Genomic DNA, 22,832 nt, shown 5'->3' on the forward strand with positions numbered 1-22,832 from the left:
GTCAGAGTTAGGATTAAAGTTAGTAAGGGTTAAGGTAAGACTTAGGAATAAGGTTAGGGTTTTGATCTTTACCCAGAACTAAAAAATTTTCTAAAATGCAAGTTTTTGTTTTCACAGCTTTAAACTTTTCTCAAATTACGACAGAATTCCTTATCCGGCAACACTATTATTTGGTTATATTTACACTATATAGTGTAAAATAAGGCCTAAAACAACTACTCAGTTTATTAACAGAACGTCCGAAATAAGAAAGCAAAGTACCAGTAGCTTAGCCAGGAATTTTGAAAGGGGGGGTTTTGACGGCCGCCAGGCTTCGCCCGCCGGCCTCTTCGCCAAAGGCGACACCCAGTGACAGGGGGTCTGGGGGGCCTCCCCAGAAAATTTTGAAAAATCACTTTAAATTTGGTGCATTCTGAGAGCATTTTCAACAAAATGTGGGTATAAATATTCCTGTAAAATAGTGCTGTCTGGTGGCATAGCAAAAGAATAAGATCATGTTTTCTTGGGCATTTTTCGGTAATAAAGCTAAGTCTTTATGTTTTCTTGTTGCTAATTCCTGGCTGAGATATTTGAATGTTTAGTAGCCTATTCGCAAAAATTGCTCTTTTAATGCAGTTTTGTTTAAAATTAGGCAAACTTTGTTTTAGAGACATAGAGACTGAAAGCATCATTCTCAATATCGTGGCGTCACACGCGTGCCAAAGGGGGGGTTGTAACCCCCAACCCACCCCCTGGCTACGCCACTGCAAAGTACTGTACTTGACACCGCAGCTAGAATCTGAAAGACATCTTGACTATGAATATGATCACATGGTCACCCTACCTTTAAAGTCAAAAGTCAGGACGCATTCCAAAATCAAACCGAAAACAGCGGAACATGCTAGTCACATGCTGTTATAAGTAGTTTTTTGCATATCTGTTCGATTTTGGAGGACAACAGTTTAAATGCTCTTATTTATTGATAGTATTTTATGTCAAATTTTCAAAATTTATAATTTCCACATTTTGGCAACATTTCCACACAAAATTTCCACATTACCACATTTTTACCACAAATTTTTTATTACCACATTTTTACCACAAGCATGATGAAAATTCCACAATTGTGGTAATTACCACAAAAGTGGAAGCGCTGCAGATAAAGCTTTCAACCAGGTAAGACCTGGCAACTCCACAACGGTAGTGTTGCCAGATAAAACTTTGCGCTTGCCAAAACAACGTTAAAAACAGGGACGCAGACACGGAAGGGGGAGGGGAGACTTGGGGGGAATCCCCCAAAATTTATCTTGCCCTCAAATTTTTTTTAATATTATTACCTTTTAATAACATTGTAGTTCATGTTGAATGTTGTTTTCCTACAACAGCTGCTTTTACCGTCTAGAATTTTCTTTCTAGCTACGTTACTGTGAAAATACGTACTGCCAAGTAATTGTATTTTCAGAGAGTAAGTCAAGAAACTATTCAAAGTGGTTTGTACTTTTCCACTGTAGCGCCTGCGGCTGTTATTGTGTTTGCTTTAGTCTAATTGCCGTTGTGAAATTTGTGCTTGGTAGGAATTTGAAACGCTGGCTGAAAATTAAGGCGTTTCCTCGGAATTTGCACCACTTGTTCCAGACAATTGTTCACCCTATGACCAAATCAAACGTCATGTAAAACCGTTCAGGTCTACTGAATCTTAGCGTATTACGTAATGCAATATTTCTAAAAAATGAGCAGATTGCACTATCGATTGCAAGACCTGTAAAACATTGCAGCTGCAGCATAACATTACATCATCGTTAAATCTTTAATTACTTGAACAGGTGTAAGCCAAACTTGAACAGCTGCTTGAATAGCTTATCATTATTACGTCACATAAGCTGCCTACGTGCGTTTGAAATATTGCAATCTATTCTCGTCATTCTTAAAATTGTTGCTTGAAAGTTGGTCGCATATTTAACTGTTTTGCTTAATGCTTGCCAGCTGTACAAAATTTCCGTCTTTATCCAAGTAATTTGCATTGTAGTGACAAGTTTAGAGGTGTATCGTGTTGCACCCCAATTTCGACAGCCTTGGGCTATTTTAACAGAAATACACTTTTTGAATAGACGTTTTCAAAAGAGTGTTTCTTTCGGTCATTGCATACAGACGAACGGATCCGGGAATCTTATGTTAGAATTTTCCCACGAAGAGATTATGGTTTACCGTTGTGACCACCACTTATCAGGGTTTGATTTACATACGTAGTTTTACGTTGTTGTAGCGTTGCGCATTTGACACATGCTGCATTGCTTGAAGCAATAAGCCTCCTTTAAATCAATCGTTTAGCGTGAAATACAGTCAGTTTGTCAGTTTTCAGTATGGTTTCTGTCGGCCAGTTGTGTGGTGTCTTATTTTCTCAGTCAGTTTGTCAGTTTTCAGTAGGCTATGGTTTCTGTCAGCCAGTTGTGTGGTGTCTTATTTTTTCAGTCAGTTTTCCACGGATTCCTTTCTTGGAAGTCACGGTGTTAGTTTAATTATGGTTGTATGGGAAACTCGTGTAATTTGGACCCCTTAAGCAAAATCTGTGATAATAACGAAAGTCCTTGATCGATTTCTTCCAAACTTCACTTGTTTATTTACACACATGAAAGATACAACATAACGAAGTATCGGGCTTAAATCATTTAAACTGCAGGTAGTACTGCCAAATTTAATTTTTTCATGTGAGGGTCCAATTTACACAACGGTTGGGTAAAATGGACCCCTTCCATACCTGGCCAAAACATACAACTTAATATACAATTTTATTCGGAGAGCACCTAACATCACTCTATAAGTTTCTAATTCAATGGCACTTGCAGGTAAATAGTCAATTTCATCTTTTTCAAATAAGGGGTCCAATTTACACAGTGTGATTGTGCAAACTGGACCCATCGATAACTCACAAAAATAGAACATCCCATGCACAAGTTTTTGTTACAAAAACAGAAACACACATTTATGAACAGTTGTCGCAGTAATTAATAGGCTACTTGAAATCTCGAATATCAGCACACGCTTCATGGGCCCATTCCTTGCATTTTTTTACACTGAATCCAGTCTTCATTTGTGGAATCTCCACACACCAGGCAGATGGAATTTTGTTTGTTGTCTGTTTTTCTTCCCCTCTTCTGTTCAGTTTTTTGCGCACCGCCTCTTTTCTTTTTAGGTGTTGCAATTGTCATATCACTATCTCTTGTTTTCAGAGTGTTTTTATAAGGAGAACTTGTCAAAATTGTGGCTTTTGATGATTTTCGCCGTTTAGTATCAGGATTTACACATCGGAATCGCTTTGGTAGAGGGCTGATATCTGTTACAGATACATATATGTTACAGATACATCTGTTACAGATATATATCTGCTAACATACCTAAAGTTTAATACCCCAAGAAAATAGTTCATGTTATCTGCCTCCACGTGTAATTTGGACCCCTGGGTCCAAATTACACATTTTATCGGGGTCCATTTTACACAACCCTAAGCTAAAATTTCTTGTCAAGCTCGTCACTAACATCTCAAACTGAGAGTCTAATACTGTCATGGTACAGTATCTGTGAATGTTGTAGTTGTCTCGAAACGTTAAAATTATTTTCCTACCTGCCTCTGGCCTCCGATTATATCGAAATAACGCATGAACCAAAATAAGATCAAGCACCCCTAATAGTTTACTTGCGTTTTCGTAAGTACGCCACAAAAGAAATGAGATCAAACGCAACTGCTACCACGTGGTCTTGCTAACCTCTTCCATGTCACGTGATATTCGTGACGTCACCTACCGCTATTAGTCTCAAATCAGCCGGGGTCCATTTTACACGAGGGTCTAATTTACACCACTTTCCCCTAGTGTAGTTTTTTACGTTCTGAACTCGTTCTATTTGAATTCAAGGCATTATTTGGCTGCAACGTTCCGACGTGGAAGTTCATTCATTTCTTTGCAATAAACTCATACTCGCAAAAAGGAGCAAGGTATTGTTCTCAAGATCATCCCCACTGGCTAATAGGCCTACCTGGGATGTTGCTGTAGCAGCTACAACTAGGTATGGGCGGATGTTCAGACCACTCGACGTCCGCTACATCCACCATGTTTTATTGTAGTTAAGACTATTTCATCATAAAATGCTATCAAATCTCAAAAAAATTACTCAACTGTTTTTTTAAATACAGCTTTGGTAGAGAGTTTACTTTGTTGAACCCGGGGAAGCTCACTATATCCCCGGTTGAACCATTATAGAGAAATATAACAGAGTAACCTTACCGAGTTTAACATACGTTTTTTACAGACAAAAATTGGAAAAATTGCTTTGCAGCTTTTGCTGAAAGTAGGCTACATTTATAAGGATTAACTCGACTTAAAAACTATTTCCTACTAAGTCATTGTTAAATCAAAAGCACAGAAGAAATCTGACCACTTTAACAAAAAAAAAACAAAAAAAACTCTTTTTGATGTCATGCCTGAACTAGGCCTACTGTAGAAAAAGTTTTTCCTTTAAAACTACGTCAAATGAGATTGACTGACCGGTTCAACAAAACGGTAGTGTCCCACCATGTCCCACTGGTAAAGCGTCCTACTGGCCACCGTTCGCTCAGAACAAGAAAATGTCAAGAAAAAGATACCAAATACAAGGGTTAGTCTAATTTCGAATAAAATTAAACCATGGCGACTTTTAGCCTATATCGCTATGGATAAAACTTAGCCTACTGTATAGCCTACTTACAACAGCCCAATAGCAATGACATCTTCGAGCCCAAAGTCAAGGCACATTTTGGAAAAATACACTTCATCCAAAGAATATATGGTGGTTTCTTGTCGGGCCCCTTGGAAAGGTTACGGACCCCAGAAATCATCTTTGTCCCGGGTCCAAAAATGCCTCTGGACCCCCTGTTAACGCTACTCTTCGTCGTCGTGTAAGTCTTTGGTCCCGATAGGGACTGTTCATTTACCATTCCAGATTCACGATGTTCCCGGACTACACTGGAAGGCTACTAGAGAGCAGCCAGTCTTTGGATTCATCATCCAAGACGCGAAGATCTTCCACTCAGTTAGGTGGCTTAAAGATGGAACAGCCGTTGATGGTGTGGTTTGCGGTCTGTTCCTCGGCACCGCATTTACAGAAGGAGGAAGAGGCCATTCATTTCGCATTGGTGCATGGTTGAGCGGAAAAGTCCGACGCCCATGCGAAGACTGTTGAGGCGCACCCACGGATGTCTTTGTGTCAAGCCAATGGGGCCAATCAACGCTACTGACTTTCTCCAAACGCTTGAAAAAGTATCTCGATAGCCTAATAGCATAATTATCAGACTTTACAATAAACGCAGCAACTGGAAGCAGCGAAAGTTCACTTCTCGGAGTATGCACTTGAACAACGCACTTCAAGGTTTATGTCGCAACTCGTTGGTTTACCTAAAACAGCCAGAAACAGCCTTTTGATTGATAAGGCTTTCCCATTCCAAGGATAAGATTCACGTAACCAATCAAAGTAGATGGGAATCCAAGAAAGTTAATAGACCAATTTGTTTTCACTTTCCAACAAGCTACAACTGCGGGAGGGTGATAAGCAAAAATGAACAACATCAGTTTGTAGAATGACAATGTATTAAAACAAGACAACAATAATGTTTACAACGTGCAAAAATAAATCAGTTACAACTTCACTTACGCTATACGCATCTTTACGATATTATGATGCCGTAGTCGGTAGCATTCACAAAGTGAAATTAAGTCTATAAACTTTCGATAGCAGTATTTCAAAAGTAAACGATAGGTTACAGTATGAAAGGAAGGTGATGTGAGTTTATTCACAGAAGTAGGTTGTTAGGTAGCTAGTCTAATCTGCAGACAACAAAAGCTCTTAGTGATGGTAACTTAAGTCATCGTCAATTCGTCATCACCCTGAAACATCATTGAAATAAACATTACTAAAAACTTGTTGAATTCAGTGTTCAGCTTGCCAAGATTGAACTGACCTTCTTCGATTTTGCTTTTCAATACTTTTTTTTTCAAAGAAAACATGTGAAATTACGTCACATTCAAAATTTCAAAAAATTAAGGAAGTTCAAGTATTGAAACAACCTGTGCTTTTTAAGCCTTCACAAACATTCTTTCAAATTCTCAAACTTTTCAAGAAACATCACCAACTTTCATACCAAAATGAACGATAGCTTGCGATAAAACGCTTATTTCAACATACAGAAACCTCTTCATATTCAGCCTTCCAGCATGCAGAATACGTGTATCGTTGTCAAGTGGTCTAGGGGCACTTTTGAGACACGGCCCAAATAAATTTAAGACCTCAGAAGCTTTGTAGGGGTCTTCGAAATGGAAGAAATGTGAGCTGACTCTTTTGGTGTATAGTGTTTGGGTACGATACTTTTTTTTTTTTTGAGACAAATTTTCTTTTTGAGGGAAAACTACCTCCTTCTTCTATGATTGTTTGGGGTTGTGTTTGTTATAAGGGCTGGGGTATCTTATTGGCACCTGAACCGATTTATGCTGTCAACGGTCCATCAAAATGCAACTGTTCTGTAAACAGATATTTGAAAGGTCCATTGTAAGAGCAATAGAAAGAAAATCTAAAAAACATTTCTGAGGCCATCCCTTATGCTTTCACAATTTTATTCATAAATCACAAAATTTCAATTTATCAAAGCACTGAAAAAACTTATTAATTTTTGATAATTATTATTTTTATTTACAATCTTTTTTTTTAATTTTTACAAGTGCATGGTAACGTTTAACAACATAAGTTAATTTTGTTTGTGATATTGTAGTCTGAACCTAAACTAAGGGCTGTTTGTGGTTGATATTGATCTGCATAGGGCATCGTTGTGAGTTCGGTTACGATAGGTCATGACTCTGGCCACCACGAACTAAAAGGGAGATGAAGACAGAAAGGATTATGTGCAAACTGATATTGTAAGTTGAGGCCGTACAGCAACATTGTCTCTTTGTCGAAATTGCATTCCTCTGCTGTAGTTTGACGTTGACATTCATTCGCTTTAAAATATTCCCTGTAAGTAGATCATCAAATTACTAAGTATAGCCTAAGCCTATTAAACCACCATCGTACCAAATTTTCTTATTCAGTTTTTTTTTTTATTGAAATTGATGTAAGCTGCTCAGTAGATTACTATTGTATGTAGCGTTAGATCGACCGCCATATGCAGCCTGCCCTGCCAACACATGTAAAAAGCTGACCTGCCCTTATAAAATGAAGGGTTAGGGTTAGATAATACGTTTTTTTGCTATTTAAGCCTTAAGAGATGGACATTACTGTACAGAGGTATAGACTTTACGTTATAGTGCGGCAAACCTCATGTTATAGTAGCAGCCTCTTTTGGATACATGCTAGCAATAGCCTACGTAAATCAGTGATTTTCAAACTAAGTTTTACAGACTCCTAAAGGCTCTTGTAAAATCTCACAGTTTTTGTAGATCCGCACTGACTGAAACATAACTCATGCTAATTTTTACCAGAGACTTGAATACGGTACCTGCATAAATGGGGATCTCCATGCTGAATATGGAACATGTTACTGAATGAACCGCTGCATTCGCTAAGCTTGATGAAATATCTGTCTCCACAATGGATTGGTAATTTTTCGACAGCAAACTCTGGATATACAAACGCTCCCTCTTCTTCGCAGAACACCTGCAACAATGCTACAGTTTATTTTTTGTCGGTTTCAACAACCATTTTTGGAGAATGAAGGCTTTTCAGTTCTATGGTTGCTTCCATTTTATGCTCACATCGTGACCAAACTCATATTCGCAGTTTAACAAGAAAAAGCAACAATAGAAGGCAAAACCGCTTGATTTTTTTTTTCAATCAAATAAATGTTTTCAATAATTTTCTGTGTAATTTGTCATTAAACTACAAGCTGTCAACATAGTGTAAGAGAAGCAAAAAACAACAAAAAATTTAGTATTCATGAATGCTTCATAAATTCTAAAGTTTAAGAGAAAAAATATTTAATAAATTTCACTTTGATTTTTTATACCTTGCTGTAAAAATATGTAGGCTAATTTTAAATGTAGCCGACAAGTAGTCTGTCTGAGCACCAGGCTTAGAAAAAAGAAAGGTAAGACCCCGGGTAAGACAAATGACTTTCCTAAGTTTTCTAAGCATTAATATTAATATAATTTTGCTTAAAATTAACAAAAAATTTCTGATAAAATTCAAAACTAAACTGATGTTTGTCGATACAATATACCTGCTCAGTTTTGAAATTATTTTTCAACGTGCCAATCACAATCTCTTCGACTCTCATAGCGTCAATGTCACGTGGTTGGACGCATGAAGTGGCAGCAGTTAGCACGCATGACTCCAACGTCAGGTATCTTTGGCTGCAAACATGTGACAAGAAAATGTAAATTTAAATAAAATTGACATGCCAGCCAGTTGTCAACAGGCTACTCAACTAGCAGACTGCGGTTTAAATCCGGACTTTATGAGTGTTGACTGTTGATGTCAGGCTTCTGGAAGAATAACCTCATTGCCACGTTTCAGGGCCCCTTTAAACAAATTTCTATTAAAAGGAAGCAATTTCTTTATGATTATCTTAGTAGCAGGGGGGCTTCGCCTCTCAAACTTCCCAACTTTATCAAAAATCTACGTCAAGTTACCTTTTACCTGAAAAAATGGCTCGGTACTGGAACGGATAGTTTAGCTTTCGTGGTTGCGTGTAAAATAACTTATTCACCAAATCGCTAAAAGTATTCAACTTGTCAAACTGGACCTTTGTTAACATTAGTCGAGTAAGCCTAGGGCCTAGGCTACAATACTTTTGATAAAATTTTAATTAAACTACCGTACTTAATTCAAACTTAGACTATGATAAAGCTTTTAAGATCTCGCTTTCAGCTAATCTACTGCCAAATCAAATAAATAAAACAACATCACGTTTCCATTGGCTTAACATAAACTAATCAGTAAGCTTACAATTCATGTAGCCTACTATTTGCAGAATGTTTTGGATCATGTGATGTGCAATAGGTGCAATAATAGATGGAGAAAAATTTCAATCACTTGAAATCATACAAACGCCTACCTGCATGCTGTTGGTTTTTTACGAAGCATGGAGAAAAAACTTCTGAAACATCGATGAAGCCTTTGAGTGTATTCAATAAAATCGCAAGAAACAGGGGTCGAAAGCGAGTCCATTAAATTGTCTAATGAATGAACATAAAGTGAGTGCAGAAAATAATCAGCAGACAAAACCCAGCTTATAGTTTAACAAAGGAACCCTTTGAAAAATGTTTGAACTAAATTATATCGAAGGAAATTAGCAGATTTAAATTACTGCTCATCCTTTAATCTTATAATTTAACAATTCTTTCATATTGTATGTTTGGGGCCTGTTTAAACGTTTCAGGACGCTTTTGGGAATGAGTTTTTTTCCAAAACTATCATATTGTAATCAACAGCGCTGACAGGGGGTAAGCTACAGTACGTTTAGAAACGAACGGGTAATTTATTTGCTTGAAAAAGTTTCTAGGCATCTAGCGAATTGAAGGAAAATGCCGTGCTTGTTTGGAGAATCTTGTTATTTCGAATGAGTGCGGCCATTTCTGCGTGTTGTTCTACTTTATTATTTAACAAAAACTTTATCTTTACATTCTTTGTTGTCCGAGACAACGTATTTTTTAAAAAGACATATCTTGCTTCACGGGTAAACGTTCCAATTTTACACTTTGAAAGTTTAGAGGTCGGAGTTTCTCATTGCTACCTGGCTCAAATTATCCTTTCAATGATCCTGGTTTGTGATATGGAATGGTAGAAAATGTCATGCTGGGCTGCATACTTGTATAGGTGAATGAAAAAGCAAATAAATAAAATGCACTACAAAATCAAACAACTCCTTTACTTTTTCATACGCAAAACTGTATGAAGCCTACATAAAACCTATGTCGGCCACTGAGAACGCAAAAAAAAGAAGGAAGAAAGGCATAAAATGTGTTGACTGTAAAAACTTAAGATAGTATTCTAAACAAATGCTATGATAGGCTAATATAATGAATGCTAGTAAATAATCTATTCTTCAAAACTTTAATACAATCTCAAAACATGTAGCTAGGGCAATCATGTTGAGAATACGTTTCAACTGCAGTATGATTTTTCAGTGCACCATCCATGAGTGCATATTGAAAAATTTTGCTCTCCCCTTTAAAAAACCAACTTTGATAAAAATAAGGAAAAGTTCCAACCCCATAACTACTTTACAATAAAATAAAATGTTTTACGTGGTTAGCACCTTCCAATGTAACTGCTCCGAAATTGTTGTCTGGCGGTGGTTGTCTGTTTTTCTTATTTTTCCTGTTCTTTCGTAGTCGCTTTTTGTTTCTCTGGCGTTTCCCCTTTCGCCTCCGTTTCTTTTTAGAAAGAGGTAGCCTGATCAACGCCCTTTCAGATTCCTTGTTTTTGTTGCCTTGAAGAACTCGAGCTGGAGTCATGTCAGCATCGTCGCTGGGTGGCGCTACGACCACTCCAGTTGGAGAATCTTGAAACTGTACAAACAATGATAAAATGGATTTCCTTGGATTTTGTGTCTATGTCAGCTACAAACTTTTAGCTTAGCCTACCTTTTTAAGACAAAGAACTGTTTGAGTACGTTTTAGAGGGGTTAATTTTTTAAATCATTAGCAGCAACACAGCATTTAGGATGAAAGATGAAGCAAAAACTACAATCGTTTTCGACTACACATCGAGCCTTGTCGAACTTTGAAAAAATATTAAACGTTGATGCTGTTATAACTCTAGTTTGTTAGCTCATTATTTTGAAAGTATGCAAAATTTCCAGCATCAACTTTCCAAACAGGATTTCTCAGTCTGAAGATAAATGTTTCCACAATCAATCTTAGAAACTCAACTTTATACAACTCAGCATATCTGGTTTATTCTGTTTCCACAATGTATCTTACAAAAGCTCACCAACTACACTAATGGATAAAACCTTGTTTTTTTTTTACAAACGCATGTTTGAGCTTGATTGGTGTAGGAAAATGAGAATGTTATGGCAGACGCCTAAGTCGACTTATTCAGAACAAACTGATTCATCATTTGAAATAAATAATACAGTGCATTGTCACATAATTATTCCAAAACTACTTTTGAAGGAGATATTTCAATAAAATAAGTTACAGTTTCTTTGCAAGGTACTCAGGCCCAAATTTGTTTTTAGGTTGTATTAGATTTTGATGGGATGGCGCAGAAGATAAGGCACTCGCTTTCCAATGATGCAATCCTGGTTCGAGGCCCGGCTAAGCTGGTTGTTGAAAACACCCAGGGGCGTTGACAGGGGGGTCTAGGTGGTACTTTTGGACCCGGGCCCGGAAGATTCAGGGGGCCCGGATTTAAAAGATTCCCCGCGACTTCAAACATTATCAAGATCTTAATATAATCAGATCCAAAGGAATTGCCATCAAAGTTTAAAACAGCCACTTCAGCCGTCAGATGGTAAAGTACCGGGCCCCCTTCCGGGTATAGTGATTTCCCTAACCATAATTTTTCTTTTCAAAAACACGACATATTTATCTTCACCCACTTTTTAATTCTGAATATATATATTTTTTGGTGGTAATCACTTGTAGCTACTTGCATCTACATTACATAGCCGTAGGAGAGGGGGGGGCAGTCGCTCCCCCGCTGAAAAAAAATGTTGCAAATTTGGGCAAAAAATGTCCAGTTATTTGGGCAAATCAATCTTACCACAATGTTTCGACGCCTCACCAGTTTAGAAACTCTACATAATTGTTTATGAGATACATTAATATTCTTCAATGAATGTAAATGTATTATCACCGACTTTGAAAACTGTTGCATGTGGTATTGCAATCTGGGCAGAATGATAAGTTTCGATTCGACAACTGCAAAATAGAACTGTAAAAAAGCACAGTTGGGAAACAGCGGTAAGCTTATTACTGATATTCACTAACATGTAGGCTGCATTTCTTCATGGGTAAAATTAAAAAGCCTACTGGGTACTGGTAACTTTATGAGGTTTTTTGTTTTTTCTCAATATCCTACTAATGTAGTTGATTATAAAAATCATTTGGGCAAAAATGTCTAGTAATTTGGACAAATCAATTCTTACCATAAGTTTTCAACATTCTACCAGTTTAATAACTTTATAGTGTTGCATTTTGTATAAAAAAAACATTTTGCTTTGAATGTATAACAGAGTACAGTATCGACAATTTTGAAAACTTTTATATTTGGTATTAAAATTTGGGCAGAATGTTAAGTTTCGATTCAGTATTTGCAGAAAACAATGCTTCCACAAGCTGAGATAAGCTTATTACAGATGTTCATTAGAATATCACACTAGCCTACATTCCTTCATTGGTAGAATTTTGAAACCTTGCTGGGTTCTGGTGAGCTTATGAAGTTTTTGTTTTTTCTCTATATTCCACTAATGTAGTTGTTTGTAAAAGTATTTGGGCAAAAATATCCAATTATTGGATAAGTCAATTTTACCATGAGTTATGCTGTGCTCGCAAAACTTGACTGAAATACTACATACAAAGATAGCTTATCACTTTTAGATATGGTCAAACAAAATAAACATTTGTTATAAACTTTAATAATCAACAGTTGTGAGGCCACATGTACCCCACTTTTGTGAGCATTGATCCCGGCCACTAACTATAGTTATGCACAAAGTGAAAAAGTATATTAAATGAAAACAACTTGTGAATTTTCCTGGATTTAATTTCATGTTTTTGTGAGCTATGTTGTTTTCTATATGTATTGAATGTTTTAGTATAAACTGCTGTTTGTCTTTGCCAGTCCCAAGGTTGATATGCTCAGCTATTTACTATCTATGACACAGTATTAGAGCAACAACAATCAAATATAAAGACACATGTTTTGTTGTTTTGTCATCCAGTTCAATTTCATGCAGTTAATATATCAGGCAATGTAAACAGTGCGATTTTTGTGTCATGTTTTGGTAATGTGGTCTTTATTTTGTGGCAACGATTGAGTTTGAAGTTATTATCCGGGAGACTGGGAGTCATTTTTCTTCAGTGCTTGTGATTTGAGTAGGCTTAGCTGCTTCATTGTGAAGTAAGATTATCTTTGTAATGATCTTCTGAAAAAGCGTTGACTATGATTTCATTGTAATATAATATCAATATTTTTGGTATCAAAAGTAGTTTTGTTCAAAGGTGGAAGTTTGATGCACATAGCATGGTAAACTGTCAAATTCTTTTCTTGCTGTAGGATTTGAAGCAGCATGGATTAAGTATGTAATGTTACTGGTTTGATAAGTAAACGGATTGTCATTTTAGTTTTTTTCAATGCAAACTTACTAATATATTGAGTCTTTGAACTACCTTTGAATTGAAAAGATTGAGCTACTTTTGGTCAGGCCTTTTATTGAAGTTGGGCTGGAGATTTTCATATAATCTGGTGACATGAATATTCAGCAATTATTGTTATCCAGTTATTGGTGAAGTCTCAGTTCGAATTTTTTTGAATCCAGTTAGGCTTAATATAAATACTGTATATCATATAGTTTTGTGATACACAAGAATGTTTTAATTTGATGGTTTATTTAATTGGGACACAGACAGGTCTATGAACGTAAATTATAGTAAGTTCAGCCTTGTTTTGCTGTTGCACGTCTTTTTTTGCTTGTGTTTCGTACATGGCCAAGTTGATGACTCTCAGAGATTGTGAGTAATTTTGTATTTTTAAACATATATACGCAAAGACAAAATTTGGGCAAATTATGTTCGCCCTCCCTCCAAAATGTTTTACTCTCCTACAGCTACTCTACTTTACAAAGAATTAATTCCTAGCCGAAAACGTGATTGAGAGCAAGGATTTTGCAGTTTACGAAGAAATCCCTAATGCGTAATTGCACAGTTGGGGAAATCCGTGCATAGCCTACGGTACAAAAAATTTTTGAGAATATATAAATGATATTCCTCTTAATTTTCTACTTTGAACGGCATGTGTCATCCTCATTTTAACAGCACATCAATAAAAGTTTGTACACAACCTTTATATATTCATAACATTGTCGATGAAGGGGGCCCGAAAATAAATTGGTACCGGGCCCGAGAAATCCTGTCAACGGCCCTGAAAACACCGCTCACCTCTACCCAGGGTATAATAAATCGGGTGGGCGCAGTTACTGAAGGAAAGACGGCCGAGAGAAAGGAACTGGCCACTCTATTCTTGTTAGTGCCAAAGGCTTAGTATAATAAGAACCTTATCTTCTCATCTCCCGATTCTTGAATCAAGTATGGGACTCACCTTGATACGAATCGAGTTTGTGTCATACTAAAGCTTTTAAAAGTGACAAGAGTGTGACTGGGTGCTTTTTACTGCTCCTACTTGGTGTAGGCTATTATAGCCGTAAAGATACGTAGAGATAATAGTGTGCTCAGATTGCAAATATGACAAACAAATTTCACATTTTGCAAAATCTAGCAGTTGTAAAGGTAAAGGTGGGTCCCATACTTGTTGCATAGTTGTGAAAGCAACGGTATTTTAACCATGCCACTACTAATGATAGAAAAATACCTCAATGATTCCAATCTTTGATCTTTTTGCCGGCAGCATCAGTCTCATCAATTTTGTTTTGACGTCTCTCATCTTCATGCTCGCTTCTTCGTGAATGTCATGCGAATAACGATATCGATCGTTGTTGCTTGTTTCGTCTGAAAATGATCAAAATTTACAACCTTAGTTGAGAAAAATAAATAACGTTAACATTAGCTACATAGTACATATTGATTGGTAGAAAAGACAACACTACTAACAGTTTACCAAACGTTTTTCTTGTTTCATGATAAAGCAGTGAATTGCTGGAAAGAAAGTCAGTCCAAAATACCCGATTCTAACACCCGCGATTTTAGAACTGACTCAGCCTCCGAAAACATCAAATTCTTCTAGCTCCACATAGTTCCGTACGGCACACAGGACCATATAGTCGAAACAAATATATCTGAGTCCGACTCCGACCACGTAAAACTCAAAATTCTTTCTGCTCAGACTCGACAGGCCATTACAAAAGCAGCTACGGTATACAAAACCAACTACTCTAATTGATAAATATTAAAGGGCATAAAGGCCTGAAAAAAGGGGTAGCTACAGTGGTAGCGAAAATATAATGATCATTTCTCAGTTGTTCATTGCTAAGTGAACAACCACAACAGGCATTTAACATGGTATAGAAAAAACTGCGAACGTTTCCAATTAAACGCCTCGCCCATGTCAAGCTTTGCATAAACTGCTCTTCTGTACGTTGTATAAGAAAAGACAAAAAATAGATTACATAGCAAAACGGATCAAGCATTTGAAAACAAATTTATGCTGTCATATATATTTGCTCTACCAAAATTGTTTATCGCTAAAGCGTAAAGGTGAAACATTCAAACTCAAATTGTCACGTGACATCAAGCAAAATACGTTTATCAGCTAATTAGGTCTAGTTACTGCGCGTACTACTGCTATGGCACGCATGCCAAACCCGCGCATTGTGAAACCGAGAAAACATTTTCTTGTAAATACACAGCGAGGTAAACAAATTGCTTTCCGCTGGAATCTTTCAAACGGTTAGTGTCATTTCCAAAAAAATGTGGCATGATTGAGATCGTGAGATATCACAATGACGCAAATGTTGAGCAATGTTTTGTTGTGGGTACTGGGTTGATTGTGAGAGTCTTCGTACTGGGGGCGAGAAAGCTTTTTCAGAAGCTTGGTTTTGGTAGTTCAGCATAATCGCTTGTTAGTTTTGTTGCCAATTGATTATTCTATTCAATATGTGCCGTTGATAGGTTATTCCTGGTAGTTTCGCATACTTTTAGAGGCTTTTGATGCAGGGTCGGTATAGACAGAGTGAAGTTTCCGATTGTTGAAGTGTTGTTGCCGGAAATTATTCCATCCATTAAGTGCCGCTGAATAGAGCAGTCCTTAGAATGCGTAGCTCAAGCGCACACCTCGAGAGTCGAACCAACGCCGCTTGATCCTGAAGCTTCACGAAGTTCACTTCCGTTCACGAAGTCACGCGCTAACCTGCTGAGCGCTGTCGGAGCGGACAACTGAACTACGGTATCGGGGCGGCAAACAAAAGCCAACAAAAAGTTGCATTTTTTTTTACAATGCACCTTTGATTCTCCCTGGTGCTTAAATTTTTTCTGATTTTGTTGTAGTCAGGCAATTGTTAAATTGCAGCGCAAACTGCTCGAACAGATCGCATTCTAATCAGCAAATCAGTTATTTTTCACAGTTATTCGACGTCTGCAATGGTTAAAATATCAAGCCGGCTTCAATGCAAAATCATCCAAAAATCAAATCTTTTGCTTGCAAATCAGGCAATAAAACAGTTTTTCAAACAATCTTTTGAGGTTTTAATTTTTTATGGCAGAAGAAATTCAGTACTCACCACATGACTGAAGTGTGGCATCATCAATTGCAACAAACGACTTTTTGGAGTTGCCTCTGATGGTTTCGATGACGATTTGCACAGAAACATTCTGTAACGTCAATACTGCGTAATGTCGGTTGATCCAAAGCAACGTAACAGCAAAAAAACAAATTGAGGACTTTGCAACAAATAAAACTTCGATTTCAACCAAACTTGATCAAATGTTTGAAGATCATGTGATATCATCACAAAAAGTTGGTTAAAAAACCATAATTGTAAAAAGTAAATTTTCAAGTTTAAAATTACTACAAACAGTTTCATAAACTACGCAAGTAGACTAGAAGGCGCCATCTTCTCAATGGTTTTTGCGTGTGATCACTTATGTTTTCGATCTAAACAAGTTTTGTCGTCTTTAAAAATATTTTCATCAAGTTTTACCCCGCACACCTAGTTGTGCGTGGTCACTGGTCATGGTTCTGTCAAAGAATGTTAAACAATATCTTCACTGTTTTATAAGAGTTTTCGGAAAACGTTAATGCAAAACGTGCTGCAAACTGTTCGGTACGGTCACGGCTTGATCCAGGAATGTAGCCATGGGAGGCTTGAAGGGGCAATCGCCCTCCAATATTTCATCTCGCTCCCCACAAATATGTTTTCATACCATTAGAATGCTTTAATACTATTGCAATTCATATTGAATGACCCCTCCAACAATCAAAGTTTTTTGCTCTTTATTGACAAAATTTACATTTTTTTTTCGGTGAACTATTGAAGATTTCAATTGTGGAATAAAAACTGGTTGTTTAATGCATGGATAACTCTCCCAATATGACGATTTAAACGTTTTTTGATGTTCAATTTAATTAGCCACCATTTCTCGTATTAACTTAATTGCTCTGAAGATGCAATATCATCATGGTTTTGATCTTGAGCAGGCAAGGTCGCAAGATAAGGTTTTTTTTTTCGATGTGCAAACAACTGTAAGTTTTGCAATGGCATTCGCACAAACTGTGTTGAAAAAAAAAGCAATGAAGCATCAAATTTGTAAAATTTAGCTTCGAAAGACAAAAGGTAACTTGTTGGCATATTTAAGGCGTTGGACTTTTGCATTGTTATTTGAAGGTTGAGACTCGGTTGTGTATGTCCCGATAAAACAAAACAAAATGTTTTTGGACGCAAGTAAAAGCCAATAACTTGATCGGTGATCATAATCGTTAATATTTCTGTATTTACAAAAAATAACCTAACGAACTGCTGTACAGTAGCTTTAACCATGGCTTCAACTTAAACAAATATTTACACTGAGGACATCTAAAGCATAAAAACATTACGAACAATGCCGGTGGCTGGATGTTGATTTCTATTTTAAATTACTGAACCAGAACTACTGTCGTGCTTTTAACTCAAAACTATGTTTATGAGATTTTTGTCATTCATGTATGTCACGAACTAGAATTTTCTATGGGGCGCAGCTGGCAGCACAGATTGCACTCACATCAATTTAACATTATTTTCAGTTAAAAAAAACAATTGTTGGGAAGAAAGCTCAGTGTTTGAAGTAATTCTTCAAGTTTAAAAATGATAAAAATCACCTGATAGCAAATGCTTTTAAAGGTAAGCTGGCAGAAAGACAACAAGGGGCACATCTGTTGCATACAACGTCGGAGGCCTTCATCTTGTGTAAACTTCAAGCAAAGTTTAGACAACCTTTCAGCACTGCGACTTCGATTACATGACATGCTTGTCTTTTTCAGACAAGGTCAAGGTTGTATACGACGTTGAGTTTTCTGTAACGTCAAATCTCAATTGGAGGCCTAGAGAGGTGCCAGGTGGTTTCTTACCGCATTCAAGAACGGAAAAAAAACTACTTCTCAATCAAAAGTTAAAATGTTTACAGCAGTCCAAATGAAGAGCAAATATCTAGACGTTTCATTTTGCCTTAATATTGGATTCACTTATTCTTGGTTTCGTTTCAAACTACACTCTTTGCCAAGAATTTCGTTCGGATTAAAAGTCGTTTCAAAAACCCCCACCAAAAGTTAAATCTTGATAAAACAGAAACCATCTTTATATAAAAAGCACAATAACGTTCTATGAAAATTGTGTCATGCAATATCAAGGAGTAGTCCATTTTTGTTATATCGTTAAAACGAAACTGCGCCAGCATCTTTGATAAAACAAACTTCGACTAGGCAAGAACGTGGTAATTGGTTGAACGGTTGTTAATCTAGGCGCAGTGATGACTTTTTTGACGGTTTGAGCGTCACAGTGTATTGTGGGTGTGAGGTATTTCATTGTTCAAAATATAAGCGAGCACAGAAAAGCAACAAAACGCAATACATCATTGCAATATGAAAAGATACCAGTAAAACTGTTAAAGTAATACCGTTAGCTTAATAATGATATTTTGCATACAGTTTGTGATAGTTACCTCACCTGTACGTGGCCAAAGATATATTTATTGTAAAGTACACATTATTTTTATATAACCCATAATTTGATAAATTCATACCAAACTACAAAATTTAAAACGATACCAAAAAGTTTTAAAATGACATTGTCAGTTCGATAATGGTCTAAATATAGGACAATTTGCAGACAGCAAAATACATCGTTTTTACATTGATTTAACGTTTTCATAGGTTGAATTAATGTAAAAACAACGCATTTTACTGTCTGGGTTGCAGTTGCTTTTTGCTTATATTGCTGCCCAGTGTATGTAAGATGATGAAATAGAAAATTTGTAGTAAAGCTAACATCAACAAAAAGTTTTATTTTCGAATAGATCATAGCGTTTTACTGCAATGCGGTTTATAATTCGCGCTTGTATAAAGAAATATGTCGACCTTTTTGTCTGAAAAATATGCGTTTTACACTTCTTAAAATATTTTGGTTTCGAGCAGCCTTATGTTAAAATCTACAAAACTGCTGGTGAGAAGGATTCCCCAGTGAGACTGCTTCTGAAGCAAATTAGCCATTCCATTGCAAAAACCTGTAAGCTGAGCAAGTTTGATCAACATTAAAGCGTTAGATTTTGCTTGAAAAGAATGATATCAGCCTGTGAGAATCAGTTTACCGAAACAACAATGGAATGTAAAAAAATACAATAGTTTGGCCGTGTCGCCATATGTTTGTACTCAGACATTGCCAAATACAATCAAATAGACTTGACCCTTTTTTCCAAGAAATTCGAGACTTCAAAGTTTTGATAAAACGTCAAAATGCTTTGATAAGTAAACACTCTGTTAAACTATTTCAAATACTTGAAAGCAATTGAGACCAGGCTAGCCGGAAACGGCAAATGGTGAGAACATAGTTTGATGGCCAAAAGCTATAGTTAGAGGGCAAAGTATCATATTTATGACAAATGTTATTTTGTTACAATGTAACTTCTTGACTGAAATTATTGTAAGTCTGGTTTTGTACGTTCTAACAAATACATGGACAAGAAGGCTGATAAAATCTGATACGTGGGTTGGCGTATTATTTTGCAGAAGCGCATTATTGTGATGGTTAAAGAAATGCAATTCCGCTTTAAACGTTCAAATTATGTGCACATCTAATTCACCGTTGCCTTCAGGCAAATACTCGCTGCGCTTTCAATATGAGAGTCATAAAGCTTTCAACTCCGATTCGAGATTAAACTTTGAATAGCCCTTGTCTTGGACAGTTTTGGGCTTGCGTCTTGTAGTACAGTAGCATCCACTTGTGTTTGGAATTCGTTAAACAAACATGTGATTCACCACGGTTTGAGATTGAAATTCGTGTGGGAAATAAATGTTATCCTGTCTAAGCCTGTAAATTTTTTCAGCAAGCTTTGCACGAGAGAAAAATATTAAGGATCCCTCGCCAATCAACTACTTTTTGTGAAAGTCTTAAAGCAGCAATATCACAAACTTACAAGGTAAAATAACAAAAAAGAGAGCAAAGAACTTTTTACAAATATCAATACAAAGACATTTGTTGATATAGTAGTTGGCACAGTAGCGTAGCCAGGAATCTTGAAAGGGGGGGGGGTTTGACCACCCAGCGGCGGGGGGTCTGGGGGGCCTCCCCCAGAAAATTTTGAAAAATTACTTTGAATTTGGTGCATTCTGAGAGCATTTTCAACAAAAATGTGGGTACGAATATTCCTGTAAAATGGTGCTGTCCGGTAGCATAGAAAAAGGATAAGATCAAGTTTTCTTCGGCATTTTTCGGAAATAAAGCTTAGTCTCTGTGTTTTCTTGTGGCTAATTCCTGGCTGAGATGTTTGGTATTGGCAAAACTCGCTCTTTTAATGCAATTTTGTTTAAAATTAGGCAAGTTTTTTTTAGACTGAAAGCATTATTCTCAATATCGTGACGTCATACGCGTGCCAAAGGGGGGGGTTGTAACCCCCAAAACCCCCCCCCCCCCCCTTGGCTACGCCACTGAGTTGGCAATGCAAATGAGTAGCTAATACGTTTTCGTATTACGACATTGGCAAAGCGTTTTCTAACTTGGCGCGTTCCGCATCAAAATCTTAGACTAAATATACCAAATGACTCCATTAGTATTTGATTCAGTTCACTCTTCAAGTCACAACTCAAAACAAAACCAAAAGTCAAAACAAAGCAAAGTGACTCCGTAACACGAGAAGATTAAAAAAGATCGTAAATTTTTATAACTTACATTGAGGGCTGGAATGGCCTTATGGAGTGGTATAACAGTTTTATGAAATTTGTTATCTTTCGGGGTGCTGCCGCCTTTTATCCAAATAGGAGTCGCCTCTCCAACTCGACCACTCTCGCCGACCAAATAGACTGGAATAAACGGGGTACATCAAAATTACTGAATTGTTACTGCACACGAATGGTGGAACAGAAATTTGAACTGTTTGTTATCATTACGTATCAAGCAGGTTACATCGTCCTTGTTGAGAAAATACTTTGTGATGCCAAAAATATACTATAAAGTAAATACTAATGGCAATGGTAGTCTGGTAGATTATTGTGAAAAATATTATCTCTCTGACATTATAGCAGAAGAAGTATTCATATCGTATACCATACTTCTTAGGTCGGAATTTCCGTCAGGAAAGGGCTTTCTCACTCCTCCCATGGCTAGCCAGAACACAAAACAAGATTCTTTGGTCAAAACAAAAGCGGAACTGCGCAGTCGTGAACGGAATCCGATTGGTCGGCTTCGTGCAAGAAAGTAGGCAAATTTTCCTAAAGAAAATAAGATCAATTAACGTACTGTACAGAATGGTTTGAAAGAAATTCTACGACCAAAACTAAAAAGATTTGCAAAGAATTTATTTGAAAACATTGCGAAATATTATGCTGCTGAGCAGCCAAAGCTACTTATACAAAAAAATAATGTGCAGATGCAATCTTTTGATATCGTCCGTAACCTGTAATTTATTATGAAAACTCGCATACTTTCAATAATCTTGTTTACTTATGATTAGATAACCCATTCACAACACACTGAACTAAATTACTTCTGCAATTTTAATTCTATGTTAAAGCATAGCTGATACATTAACCGCATACCATTCGAAGTGGAAGGATCTTCCAGCTCAATGCGTCGCATCTTCTTCCCACTCCTCCACCCTGCCCGTCTCATACCAAACCACTCTCGTTTCCAGTGACAGAAAGATCTTTTATCATTAAAATGACAGTCCAAAGAAGACGACGCCCATGTCTGCGTGGCCATCGCCACCAACATAGTTATAACAATTAGCTTCATGGCAATTGATGCATTAAAATTTACTTTGTATTCTGCAACGAATCAAGAAACTCTTAATGAAAAGTAATCATGATGTTAATCCTGTCGAGCTCACGTACTTTAATATTTTTTCTCATGCTAGTTCTCAAAAGCAGTAAATTTTGCTGATTTGCAAACATTCATTGTTCTAGTTTTTTTTTTCATGTTTGGTGTCTGATAGCAGACAAGAGGAAGCATACACGTTGATGCAAGAATGTCCTCCCTTGAAATATGGCCAATGCAGAGCACTTGTAGGAATGAATGACATATAAAACTTTAATTGCATAGCTTGCTTGCGGATTGCAGCTCAGCGGATTCGGAAAGCATTAGCCAACCGCAAACACATGATGACATTTATTTTGAAACCTTTTTACTTACACGTCCGACACTTTCTGCAAGCCCGCACAAACGGAACGTTGATATAACGTTAAAAAACAAATTGAAAAAGAAAATGAAAAATTATTCAGCGCTGCCACTGAGCTATGATTCACGAGTTTTTTTTCGAAAGAAGCAGCTCTGCTACAAAATAAGTTTGCGCTACGCTCTCATAATATTTACAGGTAAACAATCTTCTACACTACGTCACTGCGCAGGCCACTGAACTTGAAGTTTTTTCCTGCACGAAGTTTCTATTTTAAATTCCACCAGTAAAAATGTTCTGCCAAAGTCACAAACTTTAAAGTTCAGCAATATTTAGCAAATTGTTGTTCGCACAACCAGC

The 22,832-nt window shown here is 36.8% G+C and overlaps 1 protein-coding gene across 1 annotated transcript; it reads right to left on the reverse strand.

Annotated features, from left to right (window-relative positions):
- Positions 1–6,315: 6,315 nt before the first annotated feature.
- LOC145778247 (uncharacterized) lies at positions 6,316–22,118 on the reverse strand. The gene is made up of 10 exons (XM_082589703.1): positions 21,898–22,118; positions 21,412–21,570; positions 21,032–21,162; positions 16,397–16,487; positions 14,533–14,669; positions 10,253–10,505; positions 9,050–9,170; positions 8,213–8,345; positions 7,493–7,650; positions 6,316–7,009 (listed from the first exon to the last, which is right to left on the reverse strand). Exons 1-10 carry the CDS (start codon positions 22,091–22,093, stop codon positions 6,847–6,849), a joined length of 1,542 nt encoding a protein of 513 aa, XP_082445829.1. The 5' UTR covers positions 22,094–22,118; the 3' UTR covers positions 6,316–6,846.
- Between the last annotated feature and the right edge of the window lie 714 nt (positions 22,119–22,832).

Source organism: Aplidium turbinatum, chromosome 10 (genome assembly GCF_918807975.1).
Source record: "Aplidium turbinatum chromosome 10, kaAplTurb1.1, whole genome shotgun sequence".
Classification (NCBI taxonomy): domain Eukaryota; kingdom Metazoa; phylum Chordata; class Ascidiacea; order Aplousobranchia; family Polyclinidae; genus Aplidium; species Aplidium turbinatum.